General features: G+C 41.4%; 4 protein-coding genes across 5 annotated transcripts; 3 read left to right on the top strand and 1 right to left on the bottom strand.

Moving 5' to 3' along the window:
- The first annotated feature begins 949 nt into the window (after positions 1-949).
- On the top strand, positions 950-1,537 carry LOC128740360 (uncharacterized). The gene is made up of 2 exons (XM_053835898.1): positions 950-1,136; positions 1,206-1,537. Exons 1-2 carry the CDS (start codon positions 950-952, stop codon positions 1,535-1,537), a joined length of 519 nt encoding a protein of 172 aa, XP_053691873.1.
- Positions 1,438-2,895, top strand: LOC128742067 (sepiapterin reductase). Its single transcript, XM_053838265.1, has 2 exons — positions 1,438-1,585; positions 2,004-2,895. The coding sequence occupies exon 2, from the start codon at positions 2,008-2,010 to the stop codon at positions 2,800-2,802; it is 795 nt and encodes a 264-aa protein (XP_053694240.1). The 5' UTR covers positions 1,438-1,585; positions 2,004-2,007; the 3' UTR covers positions 2,803-2,895.
- Positions 2,896-3,001: 106 nt separating this feature from the next.
- LOC128740359 (uncharacterized) lies at positions 3,002-3,373 on the top strand. The gene has a single exon (XM_053835897.1). It carries the CDS (start codon positions 3,002-3,004, stop codon positions 3,371-3,373), a length of 372 nt encoding a protein of 123 aa, XP_053691872.1.
- A 9,572-nt stretch (positions 3,374-12,945) lies between these two features.
- LOC128741203 (mitochondrial Rho GTPase) lies at positions 12,946-21,974 on the bottom strand. Of its 2 annotated transcripts, XM_053836834.1 has the most exons (8): positions 21,523-21,974; positions 21,201-21,447; positions 20,932-21,137; positions 20,714-20,866; positions 19,871-20,659; positions 19,405-19,811; positions 18,378-18,440; positions 12,946-13,746 (listed from the first exon to the last, which is right to left on the bottom strand). In XM_053836834.1, exons 2-8 carry the CDS (start codon positions 21,397-21,399, stop codon positions 13,611-13,613), a joined length of 1,953 nt encoding a protein of 650 aa, XP_053692809.1. In that variant the 5' UTR covers positions 21,400-21,447; positions 21,523-21,974; the 3' UTR covers positions 12,946-13,610. The 2 variants fall into 2 exon arrangements, with proteins under 2 accessions (XP_053692809.1, XP_053692811.1); XM_053836836.1 differs by lacking the exon at positions 18,378-18,440.
- Between the last annotated feature and the right edge of the window lie 291 nt (positions 21,975-22,265).

Here is a 22,265-nt window from a genome sequence, read left to right as displayed (position 1 = left end):
ACGGTAAAACTAAAGGAATGTACGGAAAGAAAACGTGCGATGTATTAGGGAAATGTCAAAAATGCTGTTCAAATATTACGAACACGTCCGCCATTATGGCTCGTAAAAAGCTGAATAGAAGACAGATTTACAAGTGGCTGGGAATAGAGTGACTATATACAGAGTGGCGACAATGTCAAAATTGGAATGATAATTATCTGTCAGTGTCATTCCAATCGAGCAGACGACCTATCCAACGCGTATGCAGGAAAGAGAAAGAAAAGCCTTGAAAAAACCGCATTGCATACATTTGGGATGACTTGTTGCCACTCTGTATATAGTCACTCTAGCTGGGAACAACTGAAGAGGAACTGACAAATTAGTCGTGGTAATCTCATTCACGTTACCAACGTTACACTGAGAAAACTTTTCGTATAATTTCTATGTGTCCCACACATAGATTTTTGCAATGTGCCCAGTCAACGAACTTTATATGCCAAACAGTTATAATTTATGGGTACGCGAAACTTTTGCACATGCTATTCATATGCGTATATTTTTTATGTGTATAATTGCACATACTATTCATATCCGTATAATTTTTATGTGCATTTCTAGGCGGATTGTGCATAAATGCGGCACATGATAATCATCTGGAATTTCATATGGAAATTTACCATTAGTTATGTGCAGAATATTTTGAGTGTACCGTGGCTTTCTTCGCCGAAAGTTACTCTTGCCCCAATTGGCCTATTTTTCTCGCCTTGCTTGCTTGCAGTCATCGTCATCGTTTGCTGTCAAATTGTAATGCATTCGATTATTTTCGTGTCGCATAAAAACCTTGGAAAATAACTGGAAATTCTCTCCAGTAAAACGTGATTACACAGTTCGTCTCCACATAGACGATTATTTTTTGTTACTAAATTGTGATAACTACTACTAGGAGGTGTGCTGGGGTTAGTGGCAGATAATGAATGTGACTGACCCGTGGAGTAGCAGCATTAATTCGTCTAGCGATATTAATCAGCAAAGTGATTCGAATCCATCGTTGCTGCAGTTTGAAGACAACTTTGAACCAACCAGATTCTCTGAACAAAGCATCCAGAAACCACAAGAGGGAAGATTACCTGATTCGGATAACTATCTGGCTGTGTTAGGTAATCAATAATCTAGTTAACATATTTATGTGTTGGGCACTATTGAAATCTAACAATGTAATTTTGCAGAGAGGAAATTGAAGAGAATAAAGACGAACCCCAGCGTACTGCAGCAACTCGCTGAGCGTCGAGAGGTTTGCATGCAACATCTACTCAACGATAACACGAACGGAAGATTCGATCGCTTGAATTCAGATTTGCTTGAGTTAGAAGAACCAGTCAACAATTACGAATTGCTTCGCTTTATCAAACCAGAACAAGCACTGTCGGCTGCTGAATTGGTGAACCTGGTAAAGTACGATCATCTTGAGCCGGATCCAGGCAATCTCCAAGAGCACGAGGCCCCAGCAACTGGTAAGGAGGGAGAAGAGAGTGGTACGGAAAGTTCAACCAGCCGCTAGCATCAGGCCGTTAGTCGCCGTTAGTAGTTGCATTCGCAGCCTTGGCAGGTGGGTGTGATACATGCATTTTATTGCACTTTCGTAGTATTTCTATTCTACTTTTGAAATAGTTGAAAATCAAAAGCAAAAGTTAATTTATTCCATGTATGACTTTAACCTTGAATGAATTCATAAAGCAACATGATTCGTAATACTAAAATAATAGTCGTGACTATTCCTATTAAGGAAAGATGTTAGCTCGCTAATTCCATTCTGATGACTCAGAATGATAATCGTTTCAGGGTGATTATTTAACTGCTATAAAGTGATCGACACTCTTTTTATAACGCTAACGCTTCTATATTATATTGCATTCGCTACATTAATTGTTGGCAATATGTAAATACTGAAAGAAAATAATTTAAGTTAGGTATTTATTGTTCCGGCGTACTGAGAAATCGATTTTTTATTACCGGTATTTCCTCAGCAAAATGACCAGCACGGCAATAGACTTCGGTCAGGTCAGTTACCTTTTGGTTACGGGAGCATCACGTGGTATAGGACAGAGGATGGCAATCGAGACGTCACGTAAATTCAAACCGGGTTCCATTGTCGTATTACTGGCGCGTTCGGCATCAGGACTAGAAGCGACCAGAACCGAGATTTTGGAGAGCAATCCGCATATCAATGTGGTTACCAGCTCAGTAGATTTGAGTAATGCACCCAAACAGTTGTTGGATGACATAATTGATAAGTCACTTGCGAAAACTCCAATCGGTAACTTCGGATTGGCTGCAATTATTCATAATGTTGGAACAGTTGGTAATGTGGAACGGAAGGCGGCCGACATGAACGATCGGCAGGAATGGGAAGACTATTTTGCAACCAATCTGTTCACAGTGGGTGTGTTGAACAGCTGCTTTTTACACAAGTTCAAAGAATGTGCCAAAAAATTGGTAGTTAATATTACTTCGAAAGCCTGTCTGATTCCATTTAAAAGTATGGGATTCTACTGTGCCGGCAAGGCCGCTCGCGAAATGTACTTCAAAGTTCTAGCGGATGAGGAAAGCGATCTGGTTGTGCTAAATTACTCTCCCGGTCCAGTTGATACCGAAATGACCGTAGATATACAAGGCCGCTCCAATGCGGAAGAGATTCGTAATTACTTTAAAGGCCTTCGCGATACAACCACAATTCTTACGACTCAACAAACAACGGAGAAGTTTTTGACCATTCTTGAGGCCGGTCACTTTAAATCAGGAGATCACGTTGACTATTATGATTGAATCATTCCTTTTGTTATTTGTTACTTTTTTGTTGCTTTCTACTGTGTAAATGCTGTTTTGAATCTTCATATATGTAATCAATATATATGCATTGTAGCTAAAAGTTATTGTTTTTTTTTATTTATTGCTCTTATCGTTTCAGAGGTCTGAAAACTGAAAAACAATCCGAATCCCTCAGCTTTAGCCAATCTTTCCAATCATGAGCGGTACGTTCGGAAGAACTTTTATGTTTCTCACTGATCTTGCCTGGAAAAGTCGGGTAACTTTGCCGGTTCTGATTACGGTTGGATTCATGATACTCAACTTCCGGTGGGAAGTTGAAATTAACATTCACGCAGAACGAATCGCCATTCAGGGCGTGGAGGACGGTGATGGGGGCGGTGATGGTCGCGAAAATAGGTCAGAGATTATTGGTGGCATCGATTACAGCTTGGAGGAAGCTTGGAGCACCGACGATAGCGAAGGCGATGAAGATGAGTACGAGGAATCCGAGTACGAGACTACTGACGATGAGGATGAAGATGATGAGGAAATCGATAGTGACAATGAAATTTTTGAATTTCAGTTGTAACTCATAATAAATTAGTTTATTAATCTCTATGTCCACTGTAAACTATGATGACTGACACCTTGATGCTATCTATAGATACATTCCAAAGTCTGTCTACTTTAGTGGGACCGGTCCCTTATGGATCCTGTGCCGAACGAATTCGATTTTGGACTGCTGTTCTCCTCTTCCTGGTTTTCTACTTTTCAGCCCACCGCAGGCGGCCGCGTTGTACTAACTTTACAGTATCTGCAGATTTGTATATTTGATACAGCTCGTGGTTCATGCTTTTGAGCCACACTACTCCATTTTACATTTTGCTACCAAGTACAGATAGGAGAATTTTACCCTCAAAAATCCAAAGCACTTGTCGATCAGTTTCCTTTAGCTTTCCTTTCAGCTGGCTCTTATCCCGTAGAAAGCCCGACTCGCGGCTGCAATTCATCGTTTTACTTCGTGGCTTACATCGTTGTCACATGTCACGAGCGTACTAAGGTGTATGAATTCCTCAACTAATTCTTATTATTCCTCATCCAGTTCCATCTCAGCACCAAAACCTTTTGGCCTCCCACGTTCCTTGCCAGTAACCATGTACTTTGTTTTGGCGGTGTTAATGGTAAGTCCCAATCTCGCTGCTACTCGTTTAAAAGGCCTAAAGGGAACTTCCAATGCTTTACGGTTGATTCCGATGATATCGATGTCATCAGCAAAATCAAGAAGCATGTGGAATTTCGTGATCATAGTTCCGTTCCTTTCCACGTTTGCTCTTCGTATTGCACCTTCCAACGCAATTTTAAATAGCAGGTTAGAGAGTGCATCCCCTTGCTTCAGTCTGTCCAACGCTACGAATGTGGCTGAGGTCTCACCCGCTAAGCCGCTATTCTAACGCATGATTTTGACACATCCAGCGTCGCACGAATCAGCGTAATTGCTTTCGTCGGAAAACCATTTTCTTACATGTTCTGCCAAAGCTCATTTCGTTTGACTGAATCGCACACCGCCTTTGAAGTCTACAAACAGATGATGAGTCTGCATGTTATACTCCCGGAACTTGTCTAGTAACTGACGAAGGGTAGACATTTGATCCGTCGTGGAGCGACCCTCATGAAAACCAGCTTTGTACCCGCCGACGAATGGCTTTGTGAACGGTCTCAGTCTACAGAACAGAATATGGGAGAGCACCCAACAGAGATAATTGGGCAATGTAATGCTTTGATAGTTTTATCCAGGCTTGATCTTGATAGTTTGATAGGCCATCCAACCACTCCTCCGGTATTCGTTCTTCTCCCCAGATTTTGAGATTCTAAAAACTCACTTTCGTTTTTAAAAGTTTAGTCGGGATATCGTCCGTCCCAGCAACCTTACCGATTTAAGCTCACTGATTGCATTCTTAGCCTCTTCCTGTGTTAGTGACTCCACAGCTTGACCATAGCTCACAATTGTTTTCCTGTTCCTGCTGATTTCCGTGTTTACCTCTCCAAACATCATCAACGTGCACTGCTCGCATGACGTTAGACTCTACGATGAGTAGAAAGCGTTCTACATGAGACTGGAGGCAACGTAAGACCAGCTGCTCGTCACGGGACATCAAGCTCACCATCAGGGATACGAACGCCCAAGTCGATAGCGAAGAAATGTATAGGTCGGTGATAGGTCCCATAGGCTGCACACCGATACGAACGATAGCGGCCAACGATTATTAACTATGTAGCTTCCCGAGGACTCGTGATCCGAGGCACCTGACCAACGTACAAAAGTGTAGCGCCCCGTCAAATATTACTTAACAGTCACTCACACACATATACCTATTGCTTGTATACCTTACTGAAAGACACCAATTAATAAAGCAGTATGTTCAAGACACGTGTCCGAGTAACACCTCATTCCTACATGGTGTCAAAAGTGGGACGAATTGAATTACCATACGGCATTGTGTCTGTGGTCCCTATTCAGCGATAGCAACGGTGACGACTGTGTTTCTTTAGTGTCTCGGACGTTTCTGCGTATGACTTGACCATCTGCAAGTTTCACTAAATATAACCTTGGTTGCTCAAGCTTCTGTTCGATATGTGCTGGTTCCCAAATTCGTGATCTAATGTTTGGCACCATTACCCGCTGCCTCTTAGTGAACTCCGGAGCTCCTTTACCTTCTCTGTCCGTGTATTACTTTTGTAGTAATCGTTTGGCTTCTACGCTTTCCGGTACCCTGTCGACGAGAGCTGGTTTTAAGTAATTTTGCGTGCTTGGCAGGGGTGTTCTTAATCGACGTCCCATCAAATGTTGACTTGACGACGCCAACTCGTTATCCCTTGGCGTATTTCGAAATAGCAGTAGAGCTAGGTCGACAAACTTTTCTGATAAGCCATTACGGCCTGGACATTAAGGAAATACAGTCATCGCCGTTACCATCGATGACCACAGACTCAACGCCGTATAGTAATTCGATCGGCCAGTTGGAAACTACTCCTGCAGGGATCCTGCCAGATGAATTGAATCCAGACAATCCAGCATCAATGAACGGCAAGTCAAAACGCGGACCAGAAGCGGTAGACAGATTAGTTGAAACAGTGAAAACGATCTTGAATATTTGTCGACTAACATCTGAAAAGGGCGGATAAACCAACTGTCAAACAGAACGAGCGAGAGTTCATTTTCTTATGCTGCTCCAGCAAAAAATAACTCTCACCCGTTCTGTTTGACAGTTGGCTTATCCGCCCCTTTCAAATGTTGGTCGACATTTTTCATAAGACTGAAAAGGGAGATGTAACATATAGCAGTTTGCTAAAGTGTAGCTTTCGTCAAATATTACTGAACAGTCACGCGCACACATACCTATTACTTGTACACTTTGCCCAGACAAACCAAATAATAAAGCAGTATGTTTAAGACATGCGTCCGAGTAACACCTCATTCCTACAATAGATGGACGATTGATGTTCTTCTCTAACATCAAGAATATTCGTTACCTACGGGGATATTGATCCTGACCATCATCTAGTAGCAGTGTATTTGTGCCAGACACGTCAAAGCCGTTTTCCTCGGTTGAACATCAGCCAGCTAGATAATCCGCAATCTGCCACGAACTATGCGTGAAAATGAACACTGGATGAGCAGTTAGGTGCTTCAAACTTCGCAGTATACGAAATGATTGGTTTGATGGGGAATGCCAACAAACGGTGGAGAGAAAAAAAATTATCTGAGCATTACCACTAGGGAGAACTTGGCCAAATATCAACGAGCAAGGAATGAGTTGAGTACAATCCTTAGGAGTAAAAAGCGCCAAAAGGTGGAGGAATGCAATTATGAAGAATTTGAACAACTATTCCGAGCTAATGACAAGCGTAAGTTTTGTGAGGTGAACTAAACTCGTAAGGGCTACTTACACACCAAAACCTGACATGTGTAGGGACGAGGGAGGGTATCTAATCACAAATGGAGCGCGAGGTGGTCGACAGGTGGAAACAGTTATTTGATGGACACCTCAATGACGAAGTTGTAGAAGAAAGTGGAATGGAAGTTAACCTAGGAGGTGCTCATGGAAGATAGTAATGTCCAGCACCTGATATTCAAGAAGTCAAACAAGAAATCGGGTTGTTGAAGACCAGAAAAGCGGCTAGTAGGGGCCACCTACCGGTAGAATTTTATAAACGTGGGTTATTTCCAAGATTTGGAAGCAGACACTACCAGAGGAATGGAGTGGTTCTTCCCATCTATAAAAAGAATGATCGGCTCGACTGCTGCAACTATCGGGGCATAACGCTGATAAATGCCGCCTATAAGGTAACCTCCCAGACCTTGTAACGCCGGGTGTCACCGATAGCACAAGGTTTCATAGGGAATTACCAGGCGGGCTTCACGTAGCTACGGACTGCATTTTTACCATCCAACAGATCTTGTAGAAATGTCGGGGATACAACGAGACAATACATCACATCTTTATTGATTTCAAAGCAGCATAAGATATAGTCGATCGTGAACACCCAGTAAACCATTTGGTTTGTATATCTCGATTGCAACTGAGGTATGCGAAATCATATCTGAACGAAAAAGTTATATTTCACGCCATATAAGAACATATATGTACCAAAGTGGAGGCGATATACGTGCGAAAGCTTTGACAATTATTTGTAATTCTTTTTTGCGTAGTTTTTATAACACGCAACTAAATACTCCTGAATATATGATTAAGATATAATCAAATATTGCAATCGTCTATACTGCTTTATAATTCACAGTCATGAATTGTATATGAAGGCACGCACGACTGCAAAACAACTTATTGTTCACTTCGATTTGACATACTCTAATTATTATACAATTCCAATGTGAAATTGACATGAAAACGATGTATTATGAACTTTCTTTTACGATTTTGTGTTATCTGGGCAGGTATGGCAGATAATGCACGAACACGGGTTTTTGAAGAAACTGACGCGACTGATCAGAGCTGCATTGGATCGAGTGACGTGTTTCGTGCGCATCTCGGGGACACTCTCGAATCCCTTCAAGACGCGGCGCGGCGACTGTGTTACATGACTCATAACGAATATACGTTATATACGGGGGAGGGGCTCGTAACTCACAAACTTTGTGGTTTTTCGTTTAATTGATCATAAATTCTAATAGAGCATACAAATATCAACTATATAACATAAGAAATAACATGTTTACTTCAAAAATAAAAGCATGAGAGATTTTAGAATTTCGGAAATAGGGGTTCGTTATGAGTCAGGTAACACAGTAGTCGTGCATGCTGTTTGACATCGCTCTGATCCATCGGGGTGATCCGATCCGAGGTTTGACATCGTGGTGATCCGATGAGCAGTCATCGAAACGAGAGGCACGATTTTCACCAAAGGTAGCCAACTCCTAGGCTTTACAGAAGCTTTGATATCATAGTCAGGAACTTTGCGACGGCGGAGGCAATCTACGCCGGACTGAGAACGGAATATAGGAGAATTGGGCTAAAAATAAATGCATCGAGGACCAAATATATGAAAGGAAGAGGATCAAAGTAAGCAAACGCGTAAGACAACCGTTGACGGCGCGAACTAGAAGCGGGAGATCGGGCCTACTTTGCCCCTCGCAACGCTACGATCAAGAAACGTAACCCTGCCTCAAGTTATTGCAAATGTAATGTCGAATTTGTTTATTCAATCCGGATTGGAACTGGATGAACTTTTTGTGTTCATTTGCTCCTATCTGACAGATAAAATTCATCCGGTTTAACCCGGATTGAATAAACAAATTCGACATGAGTGTTCCCTTAATAATCGGCACTTCATTGTGTGGGTAAGTTTCAATTTTGCAATAACTTGAGAACGGCTGGGCCATCCGGTTTAACCCGGATTGAATAAACAAATTCGACATAAGTGTTCCCTTAAGGGGAAACCGAAAGTGGCTCAAAAAAGGCTGGATAAATGGCTACCATTCGAAGCATGTATTGTTTTGCGCCTTAAAAATGCATCTGTATTGGCAGAGCACGCTTTCGCCACGTAATCAGTGCTGCTAGCGCTGTTATAATTTCCTAAAACTTGTAATTCAATTTATCGATCTGCTATGTATCAATAAATGCTCAGCAAAACATAATTGCTAATGGAAAATAAATTTAACTGAACATATCGATCATTACGTGTTCATAAAAGCGACCAATGTATAATTTAGAATTAGTTTAATAGATATTTGGTTACGCACATATTTCGTTGAACTAGCGATTTCCGAAAAAGCAGCAACACAGTATCAAACTTTCGTCACATCAATGAGCTTTTAAAGAGCTTTCAACTTTCGCCGCATCGATGAGCTTAGAGTGAAGTAAACAGTTTTGTTTGCAAACGCAGGAATCAAAAACGCAATCCGATGCAAGCGGATTAATTAAACATCCTAGTGATAATACGCATTATTCAGTTGCTGCTGTTAATTTTGATTGAATCGGAATGCCTTGATAAAGAAAACAAACCCTTTTTCGGGATGTTTGTAGTCAGTGCGGTTGGCTGCGAATCAGCTGTTAATGTTTGCAAGCTCCGCTATTTGACATATATTACCAATACTAATGCAATATTCAAATAAACGTTTAGGATTTTAACGAACACATGAGATGTACAGTACAGTGTTTGTCGCACTAACACAATAACGTGAGCCACTTTCGGTTCCGCCTTAATAATCGGCACTTCATTGTGTGGGTAAGTTTCAATTTTGCAATAACTTGAGAACGGCTGGGCCTAAGATAAAAGTTTATATGACACTAGCTGACCCGACAAACTTCGTATAGCCACAAATAAAACTGTGTTGTACATAAATCGTGAATCTCGGATGACCTTTGTCACAATCTCGAGTTTTGCAAGTTTCTGAGGAGCTCAACCTTAGATGATTCATTTTGACAGTTACGTAAAGGGTCACCACATCAAATTACACCACAGAAGAAACGCTGCAGAAAATTACCCATTGAGTATTTTCTCTTGAACTCAATAGAAGTAGTTTAGAGTGTATTGTTTACACTTTATTTTTATCGCGGTCAGTTTTTCGAAAATTGGAAAAAACAACGTCACCCGAAAAGCAACGTCGCGAATTTATTTTGCGCAAGCACCCGGAAAAACCTCAACTCTCATCATGAACGATGAGAGTTGAGGTCATGGCGGACTTCCGGCAGCTTCCGGGGCTACTGTACTTCACCGCCCAGCACAAGTTTGATGTTCCGGAGAAAGTAAAGATGCAGAAACGTTCATAGTTTGCCAAGAAATACATGATTTGGCCAAGAAATACATCAAGTGGCAAACGGAGTGCGCCGTTCGAGACTATCGGGACTGTAAACGGGCAGATCTACCTCAAGGAGTGTCCACAGAAGCATCTACTTCCTCTATCGAAGCAACTCGAGGGTCCTACGATCTTCTGACCGGATCTACCTTCGTGTCAATATTAAAATGATGTAATGAAGTGGTACGAAACCAACATGAACGCCTCCAACGCACCGGAACTTAGGCCCATCGAAAAATACTAGGCTATTATGAAGTAGGCACTACCGTTGGCGTAACTAAGAAATTTCCCTGGGAGGGGCCTAGGGCTTGTTGTTGAAGAAACGAGAAAGAGAACTATATTCTTCTGCGTCCATAATTTTGGCTGGTCTTAGGATATAGTAAACAGTCGAAGCCGCAACATATTCGCTTTTTAAATGTTGTACCGTTTACTTTTTGCCGAGATTCAGTTCGTAGAAGTGTACAACGCGCTCCCGAAATGCTTCTTGTTTCGATGTCATTTTAAGCAAAACAAGGCAAGCATAACCAAAACAAAAAATATTGACAAAAAACGAAGAGAGAGAGCTGACACATACATAATCTCATTTTTCTCTGAGCTCGTTTGTTGTGGAGTATAGGGGCCTCAAAAAAATTCCAAAACTTTAGTTGTCATCCGTTAGTCGAGTCAAAAATGGTTGTTTTCAGCGTTTTGAGCTGGAATTGCTCGTTATCTCAACCCCCGCTAATAAGAAAAACACTTCGTTCAGATCAAGCGAATTCATTTTTAATCTGAATATTTGGTAACTCTATTTATTTTCACATAAGCGCAAGGCGCGCACTCTATGACGTTGTTGTTTTGATTTGACGGAAACAAACGTTTTGAAAACATGTCGAATAAGCGCAAATTCTAAACATCCAGATTGTAGAAGAGGAAATTGGCTTGACAGTATCAACTAAAATGGTCTATTTTGAGTGCTGGAGAAGGATAAGTTGCATATGAGCTATATTGCCAAAGCTGCTGAGCAAGAGGAAACGTATTCAGTTTTTTTGCTTTTTTTTTCAATTTAACCGTCAATTGTGTGTGACGCTTGATCAGTTTTTAGAGCGAACGTTTATATCAAGGGGGTTTTAGATGAAACCAATTCCAATTGCATTCGACGGGGAATTTTTTCTAAAATATTTCAAAATTCTCTAGCTAGTACCTAGTGGACACTGAAGATATTCCGGGTTGTCCGGGGTTATGTCAAAAACTAATTTTTTTTCATTGCTTGTATATTTCTTTGTCATGGAAATTTAACAGGTATTCAAATTTTGTCACAAGACTAGACTTCATTTGCAGTCGGTTGCCGAGAAGAAAACGGAAATCCGCCGAGAAATAACCAAGTTATGGCCATTTCCACGAAAATAGTTATGACATTAGTTATGAATTAATTGGTGCTAAAATGCGCCGAATTTCAAAGGCAAATGGTAATATTAAAGACAATAGACCTTCTGCGCTACAAATTGTCAATCGACTACTTCCGTTCATTCTTGGTAAAAATCCAGGAATTACCCATTGGAATACGAACACAATAGGCCAGGATCAGCAGTGTGAACAACGGTATGAATTTAAAACGGCCCAACTTTTCATCAAAAAAAAACAACATAGTTCCTAATGTTCCCGATGAGCCTGAGAATTACGTTGATGAGCTTGAATTAGCTGACGACTCGTTGAATCAAAATACAGCTATATTTCCGAACGACACCAATGTCGATCAGCAGCCAGAGTCGCTATCACTAATTTCAGTTTCAATCGATTGGCAAAGCAATGGAACAAGGTATCATTCTTTGCCATGGGACATCTGGTTTCAAATTGAAAACAAAAGTAGTTGAGACTGTTGTTCATCGAATAGCAGAACAGAACCCGAAATTTGATAAAACTATATTACAAAAGTACGTTACGTAATACGTACCATTGTACGATTGCGATTTGACAATTTGATGGAACAGAGCTTATTAAAACCGGCGGAGAAACTTGAGTATAAAGCACCTTCCGAAAAGATTCACAGAAAACGAATCAAAATTTGCGAAAAAAAATTGTAAGTGTGCCGATTGGAACACACTAACGGACGAATAATGTAACATGCAGTAGTTTGTAAGCTGCAAGCGTCTGCATAGTTTCGTCGTCCCGGTTAGTAAACAAGTTAGATTGAACTTCTCGTCCAGCGATTTGACTATAGGTAATAGACGAACAAAGAGGCATAATTTGTATCTAAAAATAGCTCAAACCACCAGTGTTGGTGGAGAGTGAAGTACATCGTTCGCTTATTAATGGAGTTGTTGAGTCTCCCTTTTGTCAAGTCCGCTACTACCGGCGAGTCACAGAGCCTGGGAAGGAGTAGCGGGTTCGAATTCCGTTGGAATGCTCCGATTATAGCTTGGTTCGATCCATGGATCCCCCAGCTTGGACAAAAACGCGCGGTACACAACTTCTTAAGCGTTGCTTCAATGACAATTCGCTCTTTCCTCTTCCCGAACGAGTTTCCGTTCTGTTTGGAATACCATCACAATCTTTAATGTTTCATTACTTTCTTCTACCGTCTTCTACCTTAATTGTAAAAAACCACCGTTATAAAAATTCAATTAGTTTTTTTAAACAGAAATGTAGGAATAGTTGACACTGATGAAACCAGCAAGTCGTAGGCGAAATACGTATCAGTCGGAAATAGAATGAATAATGGAATTTAATCAGGACAGCGGTTCGACAAGTCAGGGGTGTAGAAGATTCAGCAGCAACGAAAGCAGCTTCTCCAACTGGTTGCATATCTTCAGTTCAGGTAACGGCTGTTTTCTTTCCCAATTAATTGTGTAAAATGTTTCTATATCGCAATATATTGTTTGAGTAGTAATCGGACTAATTACAGTGTATGATTTTAGGTATCAATCGCTTATGGTACGCCAAACTGCCTGTTTAGATAGTTACATTTAATAGCCTAGTGCTAATAATCTAGGTACGGATTTTAACGCAACAGGTTTATTATAGAATTTTAAAACACAGCGTTGTTTTTGCTCTTTAGAAATAAAACTGGTGCCAATATTTTTTTATTTTTTACCGAAATAAATTATAGAGCGCTTTCACTATGCGACAAATAACTTTCGAGTTGTATCAGCCTAAATATTACTAATATATTATTCTTAGGTATGATCGATAAGGTTAAGCCTTCCGATGTATAATGTAGCGGCGAATAAAAGAAAGCAAAAATAAGATATTTTTAACAGTACATAAAATTTTGAGCTATTTTAGTGACAGCAATGACGAATTAGGTTACCGTTCAATATTTACATATTTCCGAAATTTTTGAACGTAAAATATTTTGGATAATAAGGAACTGCCTATTTTAAGTGTAATTTTCACGACGACAAATGCCCGTAAAAATAAAACTATCTCTACTTAGAACATTGCAAGGTTCATTCATTTGCTCCGTACTAGCAGTCATAAGTTATTGACTGCTCTTAACGGTATTTCAACTATGTCTACAGACTACAGACAAAATTTACCGCGCGTGTGAGCTTGAACCGTGAAACGCTTTTACTACAAAGAATCCAACGATAGTTACTGCCGCTATTCCGAGTCCTGTTTTCCACCAAAGTAGTGGATCGCTGGAAATGAGCCCGAATTGCTTTAGGTGGCTGAAAGAAGAAAGATAGAATTGCACAGCTTTAAGCAGATTTCAGACAGAATCAAACCCAATTGCATTTCGAACTACTGACTTTATTGTGTGTTTTACACAGGTATTTGATTTTAAAAGTCGTGCATATTTCGCGGGTGCTGTTAGTAAGTGATTCTTAAATGTAGATAAGATGTAAGTGCACTATGGATAGATGGTGAATGAAATGAAATATAGTAACCGAAAAGGTATTAGCTATCGTGAATATACATTTTATAATAATAAAACACGTTTTCATGACCTTTTAGAAAAGAACAATTTAAGCTTAGGTTCAGATTTCTTAGTTTAGAAAGTATCATCTCATCATTTCGTTCGGTATACATTGTTGTATGCTCACAGAAATAATAAAAAACTTTTGTTGGAAATTCTGTTTAAGCTAGATTGTCGAATGACGGAACTCAAGGCCACATTCAGTTTCTAGTTTATCTAGTTTGGTTGAGCTCTACCAATTTTACCATTCCACACGCTTTCTCAGCGACAATATTGGTGGTTTTTGGTGTGACTGCTCTTGTTTCTGCCGCAGAGAAGATAGACGGTTATCTACTCGGTCAGTGCGTTGCTGTCATCGTTCAGAGTAAGTCTAGTCATCTACCATCACCGCAGCTAGATATTAGACTACCTAATAGGAGGGTGTGGCAATGGTATAGAGGTATACTTGGCCGGCAATCGAGAGATGTTAGGTCAATTCCCACCAGCCATTGAATAACCCGGTATATTTTAGTCAATATATCGAAATTTTCCAATTCATCCAATTAATTTTTTTTTGCATCATACACTTACTCCCTTTCAAAAACAAAGAGTTTACGTCACGATCGCGATGAAAGAAAGAAAAAATTATGAGCAATGAACGATGAACAAAGATGACGTACGCAACAAACGCAGCGCTGACATTGCATCCGACCATCATCTTGTTATCGCTGAGATACGTCTGCGCGTCGCACGTGTCCAACGACGGGAGGAGAAAGTTGGGTGCCGCTACGACGTCCGCCGATTGAAGAATCCTGAGGTGAAAAGGGCCTTTGTTGAACAACTTGAATCTCGAGCCTCGGAGTTGCCACCAGGTGGAACCGTCGAAAAGCAATGGACCGGCATCAAGAACGCCTTCATCACGACCAGTGATGAAACCCTCGGCAAAGCGCGCAGTGGGCGGAGGGAGTGGATTTAGGATGAAACTTGGAGGAAGATCGACGAGCGGAGAGGCGAACGCCGGCATTGAGCGAGCGCGGACCAGATCGGCTAAGACAACTGCCCGTCAACGATACGCCGAACTGGAGAGGGCTGTTAAACGTGCTTGTAGGCGGGACAAGAGAGCCTGGACTAACTCCCTAGCCGAACAAGGAGAAACCGCCGCCGCCAATGGTGATATCCGTTTGTTGTACGATATTTCTCGCCGCCTTAGTGGTGCCAGGATGAATACAAAGATGCCGCTAAAGGACAGAGCTGGTCAGCTATTGACTGACCGTACAGAACAGCGTAAGCGATGGACTGAACATTTTGAACAACTCTTCCGAGTTTCAAATGTCAGAGACCAACAAAATCAGCAGCGTACGACGCCTACAGTTCGTCGAATAAATCGCGTGAACTCGGAGGCGCCATCGCTGGATGAAATTGTAGCAGCCATCAAGAGTATGAAATCCAATAGAGCGCCAGGGATAGATCGTATTTCAGCCGAAATGCTCAAAGCTGACCCATCTTTGTCAGCCCAGATGATGCATCAGCTTTTCAGCAATATTTGGGAAACCGCAACTTTTCCGGTGGACTGGATGCAGGGCATATTGGTCAAAGTCCCTAAGAAAGGAGACCTAACGGAATGCGGTAACTGGCGTGGCATCACGTTGCTCTGTATTACTCTCAAAGTACTCTGTAAGGTAATCCTCAACCGGATCCAGGAGAAGATCGACGCTACTCTCCGGCGGCAGCAAGCTGGATTCCGTGCTGGCCGATCATGTGTAGACCATATCACAACGCTCCGCATTATATTGGAGCAGATCAACGAATTCCAGGACTCTCTTCTGCTGGTGTTCGTTGACTTCGAAAAGATGTTCGACCGACTCAATCACGAAAACATCTGGGGCGCACTTAGGCGTAGAGGAGTTCCAGATAAGCTAGTCCATCTCATCGAGGCTCAGTACGAGGCGTTCTCGTGCAAGGTTTTGCACGACGGCGTCTTGTCCGACCCCATAAGGGTTACTGCTGGCGTGAGACAGGGCTGCATTTTATCACCGCTTCTGTTTCTCATCGTTATGGATGAGATATTAGTTGGAGCAATTGACAGTAGACCAAATCGAGGATTGCCTTGGAATCCTCTAACGATGGAGCAGCTAAATGACCTCGACCTAGCCGACGACATTGTCTTGCTCGCACAACGCCGAAACGACATGCAGAGCAAGTTAGATGACCTCTCCGAGAGCTCCCAGGCAGCAGGTCTCACAGTCAATGTAGCGAAAACTAAGTCTATGGTAGTGAACACTGACAATTCCACCAACTTCACAGTAGCGGGACAACAAGTTGAGCAGGTAGACGCCTTTCAATATCTTGGTAACCAGACAACGCCCGATGGTGGTACCAAGACTGATATAGCCACACGGATCAGGAAGGCCAGGGGTGCCTTTGCAGGTCTGCGAAACATTTGGCGCTCAAACCAGATCACTCTACGTACGAAAACCCGAATCTTTAATTCAAACGTTAAATCCGTACTGCTGTATGCCTGCGAAACGTGGTGCGTCTCAGCGGAGACAACGCAAAAACTGCAGGTATTCATTAACCGGTGCCTGCGATACATCATTCGTGCCTGGTGGCCTGATAATTGGATATCCAATGAGGAACTCCATCGTCGGTGTCATCACCGGCCGATAGCCACAGAAATTCGTGAACGTAGGTGGAAGTGGATCGGACACACCTTGAAGAAAGGAGCGAACGAGGTTTGCAGAGAAGCACTCGATTGGAATCCACAAGGACAGCGTAGAAGAGGCAGACCCAGAGGCTCATGGCGACGGAGCTTAGCCAACGACATCCGGGCTGTAGACGAGAACCTGTCCTGGCGACAGGTAAAAGCCATGGCGGGTAACCGTCAGAAGTGTAGATCTCTGATTTCATCCCTTTGTTCTCCCGGACCGGCGGACATGGACACATAAGTAAGTAAGATGAATTTGTCTATCTGGTGGACAATGACACCACCGTGAGATTCGGAGGCTCATCATCAGCGAAATTCGTGCTTACTATGGACTTCATAAGCGATTGCGGTCGAGCACACTAAGCCCATGTGCAAAGTGTACCTTGTATAAAATGCTCTCTCTGCGGTTGTTCTCTACGGGCATGAGACGTGCACAACGCTCGAGGAGGATCTGCGAGTGCCCGGAGTTTTCGAAAGACGAGTGCTGAGAACGATCATCAGCGGTGTTCAGGAGAACGGAGTATGCAGGCGGAGGATGAACCAGGAACACGCACAACTCTCTGGTGAACCCAGTATTCAAAAGCTGGGCACGATGGGTAGGGCATGTTGCAAGAATGCCGGATAACTACGCTGCAAAGATGCTGTTCACTTCAAATTCAGTAGGGACAAGAGGACCAGCGGCGCAGCAAGCAAGATGTTTAGACCACGTGAAGCGAGATCTGACGGAGAGTACGTGGTGTCCCAGGAATTGAAGAGCGGTAGCCCACAATCGAGTAAATTGGAGAAATTTTGTTCATCAAGCTTTGCCTTAGGATGGGAAGCCAACTTAAAAAAAAGTATTAGCACAAGAGCGCTCTGATGTAGTTTTTTTTCCTTTGGGAAATATGCCTTTTTCAATTATTGATCTTGACTTGTGTTGCTTGAGGGCGATCACACGAGTTTTTTCAAACATCGATTTTTTTAGCAGTACTTCTATGAGTGCCCCATCTGCTGCATTTCAGATTCCGCCCAAACGACTCACGATTGTTCAGTGCTGTTTTGGCCGGATTTGGCATCTTGTTCTTTACAAAACAAAGACCTTGCAGTTGTATGCCGGTGTATGCGGGTGATACCCAATGACAAGAACCGATCGAGAGCCATTGTCAAACGGAACAATCGAGAAAACTGTTTGAAACGAGAAGCAATTTAAGGCAAACCGGCGTTCGACGAGCAAAATGGACAAAGCGACTTATAGAGAATCTGACGACAGGAGTAAAACGGAAGGACCGGCAATTGAGATTCAGACCGGAAGCTGAAATGCTTTTAGGTATTTTATATTTTGAACACTCAAAAGAAAAATAAATTTGTTTTTTAAAGAGGACATTTACACGCATTCTTGATCGGCCAAATTTTGATCGTAACACCCATTATAATAACAAGATCGCATATTTTAGACCAGAGTGACCATTGCTATACACTTTCAAACAATTTTGCGTGTTATTTTAATAGGTATTAGTTTGAATGACAATGTTAGGTAAGCGTTGAAAATAGAATATAGAGACAGACGTTACAACAATAATCACACATTTATCTATGAGTTAGAAAATGTAAATCTAATCAATTGTCAAATGTGTTAGTTACAAATAGTTACGGATACAGATTAATAAAAGTGCATTACTACTAGTCTGCAAACACGAATATTCTCTTCTACAAAAACTTACGTTTGTTCCCACAGTTGAACCAATCTATGTTTATAGAAAAGAATCCACGCGGCTTGAAAACGACTAGGATAGAAAAAAAAGTGCGTTGTACTTACACATTTTTAGTTAAACTAATATTTGAGTTCTACATATACTACACTATTAGGAATTGCCACGTAATCGTTTCAAACCCTATCTACAGTATTAAAAAATAAACTGTAAGCCTAATATGAATAGTGACTTAATTGTTGCGAATTATTTTACCACAGGGTTATTCGGTCAAAAAAGATAGGAAGTGCAAGGTAATTGTCGATTCAGATGCACAACTAATAAATTTGAGTTCAGTAATGATTGTTATCGAACATTATTATTGATATTATTACAATGCAAAATAGCAATTGTTTTGTATCTGTCTTTACACCATCGCATCGAAAGAAATAAATTGATAAGGAAAATAATAATAAAAACCCCTAGTATTGTTGGCACCTTGATTATTTCGATCGTAAAACAATCTCATTGTGAGAAGAGTCTGTTTTATCTTTATAATGCAGGATTTGGATCTAGAATAAATGATATTTTTACTTGAGACGATTAATAAAACTACCTAATCGGATGTAAAATTGCCCTCGACCAATCTCTCTAAAATCTATATCATGTAGCACCGAAAAGTTTACTGAAGTCATTATAATTTCTTTGTTATGCAATGTTTTTTTCCCAAATTTGAGAACTTGCAATTGTGTACCGATTACTATGAAACGAAAAAGATTTTCGGAAAAGCTCCCAAACTAGGCGAAAAAATACCTGCGAAATAACAAAAAAGTTGACGAATTCAAATAATTTTGCAGTACTAAAAACTATAAAATCGATACGCGACGTTAAACTGTTTGCTAAAAAAATTTATTGAATTATCCAACGACTAACAGTCGTCGTTGACACACTGTCAAACCAAAACCATGTACGAATGCAACTTGAAAATGGGATACCTAATACAATTCACTTCAAATTTGGCAAAAAAAATAAAATAAAATAATTGATTTGAAATACTCACGGAAAAGCCGCCATCGTCGCCAGTTTCGTGTAAAGGTCTTTCTTGTTATGCTTTATGCTGAAGTACTGTGGTGGTAGTAGCTTATACTTGTGACAAAAGTCCGGTGCCTGCAGCAGATACTCCTGTCGTATTTCCTCCATATCAGCCTTGGCTCCCACGATAAGTACCGGTATTTTACTTTCCGCGAAGTACTTTATATATATCCGAGCAATATACTCGAAGGATTTTTCATCGTTGATATCGTATACCAAACAGGCCACATCGCAGTTCACTTCACTAGGTTGTAACGGATCTAGCACCTGACGAACATCGATATCTCGAAGAACGAGATATTTCTCCTGTCCGTACACTTGAACTGTATTGATAGCAAATTGATTACTCCCGCGTATTTCTTTGTCGGTCAGTTTCTGAAAAAATAGTAAACTATTAAGTGTTTCACGGAAACTTAAACACTAAAAAAACATACTCTCATATCTTCCGCTAAAAAAGCCCGACAGAACGCCGTTTTACCAGAACCTTTAGGACCAATAACATGACACATGTACACGGATCGACTGTTTTGCTTTTTAGCTAGATCAATCCTTCGCTCGCGGGTGATATGTATTGCGGCTAGTTGTGATTCATTTTCGTGAACATTGAATCCTAGATAAGCCAGATACTCCAGCGTTTTGTTTAGATCAACCAGAGTCATCAACGTCCAGCGGCACATCCACCCATGCAGCGTTGGCCAGCCATTTTCATTAGTTGGAACGGTTCGCTTAATATCGGTAGAAAAGGGAGGACAAGGACAAGCACTGAACACTACTCGAAATTCTTCCGGCGATAGAGCCCCATCTCCGTCTCGATCACTCCTTTCGAACAACGAGATTAAAAACTGCTGTCCACGGTGTGACAATTCAGTGCTGCTGCCTGGAGGAATTTTGACTGGCGGATGCAAGTATTCCTGACTCATTTCAAGGCTTTCATTGTATCCGAACCGACGCAACACTGCCCAAGTAGTTTCGTTTCTCCCCCGTTGAATGAATAAACAGTGCAGAAACAGGAAGCCTTTCAATGTGACAGAATCATTTCGAATGCCATCAGGAGTGTTTTTCATTAGTACTGCTTTCACCTCATCCAATACTTGGGGCTGCAGGGGTGCGTTGAAACATCGTCGCTGGAAGTGGTTCAACTCGTAATCGTTGAGCAAACCATCGCCGTCAATATCACACACCTTAAATATTCGCACGAGAGCTTTTTTGCAGGGCTCAGTTAACTGAAAAGATGGATGCTATGTGTGAAAATATTGACCATCATACTAAGCACTTACGTCTTGATCTTCCATAATATAAAGTGGGGCTGTCGGATGCAAAACCGCCTTTTGAGCGTAATAAAACATTTCCGATATATTGTGCAACGTTTTGGCGGAGCATTCGACGCAACTTTCAACTTCTGGAAAATCTTCCATAATGGATAGGACATGCTGAAACGAAGAGGATGTTTATTTGAGCACGCAGCACTATTGTTTAAATTTTATAATTCACTTACATCTATCGTGGAGTAATCGATAAGATCTACTTTGTTGCCAACCAATACTACCGGTTTGCGTTGATCGCCGGAGCATTCTCGAATCACGGGTAACCAGTGCGATGTTATGCGATCCAGCGATTCATCGCACTCCACCGAGTAGACAATGCACACGACGTGTGCCTTTTGAATTTCCTCCGCCAAGACATCGTCCGATTGTTCTGTAGCTGTATGGATGGAAAGAGAACGGATTATTTCTATTATCCCCAGAACCAATTCTATCCACATACCAGAGTAATCGACTATATTAGTAGGGACCTGTTCTGGGGTAACATCTGCCGGAATTGTAATTTCTTCCGCTTTAGTTGGAACATCCTCGGGAAACTCTTCGCTGACCAGAGATAGAATGAGTGAAGTTTTTCCGACACCTTGGTCTCCCACTAGCAGAATGCGTACGTGTCGTCGGTGCGTCGAGGACCACGCCACCATGACGTCGATTTTATCCCTATATCCACCGTCTGAACATTTACTGACACGCTGCAAGATAGACAACGAGAATTTGTTTGCGATAAGATAATGCTAAAAAACATCATCAATAAAAAGAAGACTTACACAATCAATAGACTGAAATTTTCTCTTCCTCGTATTTATCTCACAGTAGACCTGTTCGGTTAGGCAAAGCTGGTTCTGTGCTGATCAAAAACAATCTCCTATTTAATCAGGCTCCCACGATCTTATTCACAGCGTCTATCCGTTGGGGGTCAATGCTACATACAGCTACGCAGCATAAAATCAACATAAAATGTAATGCACCTTCCCTTTGATACACTTTTTTCACATAGCGGAACTATTTCACCTGTCTGCAAAACCGTGCGTAATTTCTAAAGTAAATTTTACATGTATACTTGAAATTTTGCCAAAAACAGAAGTGAACAAAATGAAAACCTTTCCTGGGCACGGATCAAGAGCGATTTTGTTACCGGGGAAAACAAAACTCCCCCACCGAGTTCGCTTTGCACAATTTTAATCGGTAGCTGTCCCTTTTGTTATGCTTTCGTAGATACACCGAGCATGAGTTACGAAACTTCTCTCTTCATCAATGAATGCTCGTTTTTTTACAATCATCAGTCACCTCACCACAATGTTGCTTGAAGGATGAAAAGGATAGAAGATATTTTCGGGTTTGTTATCACTTATGCGTTGACAGTTCTTTACGAGATAAAGTGAGAGTGTGACCGGGCTTCCGATATTCGTTAAATTTTTTCATTTTCTTTTGTGTGTACATTTTGACGTTTGTTTTCAACATCAAAGAACAATCGACGGAGGTAAAGATAACCAGCACCAGCGTAACCGTT

This window comes from Sabethes cyaneus, chromosome 3 (genome assembly GCF_943734655.1).
Source record: "Sabethes cyaneus chromosome 3, idSabCyanKW18_F2, whole genome shotgun sequence".
Lineage (NCBI taxonomy): Eukaryota > Metazoa > Arthropoda > Insecta > Diptera > Culicidae > Sabethes > Sabethes cyaneus.
The sequence above is the reverse complement of the archived record's forward strand: the minus strand, read 5'-3'. Positions and strand labels throughout refer to the sequence as shown.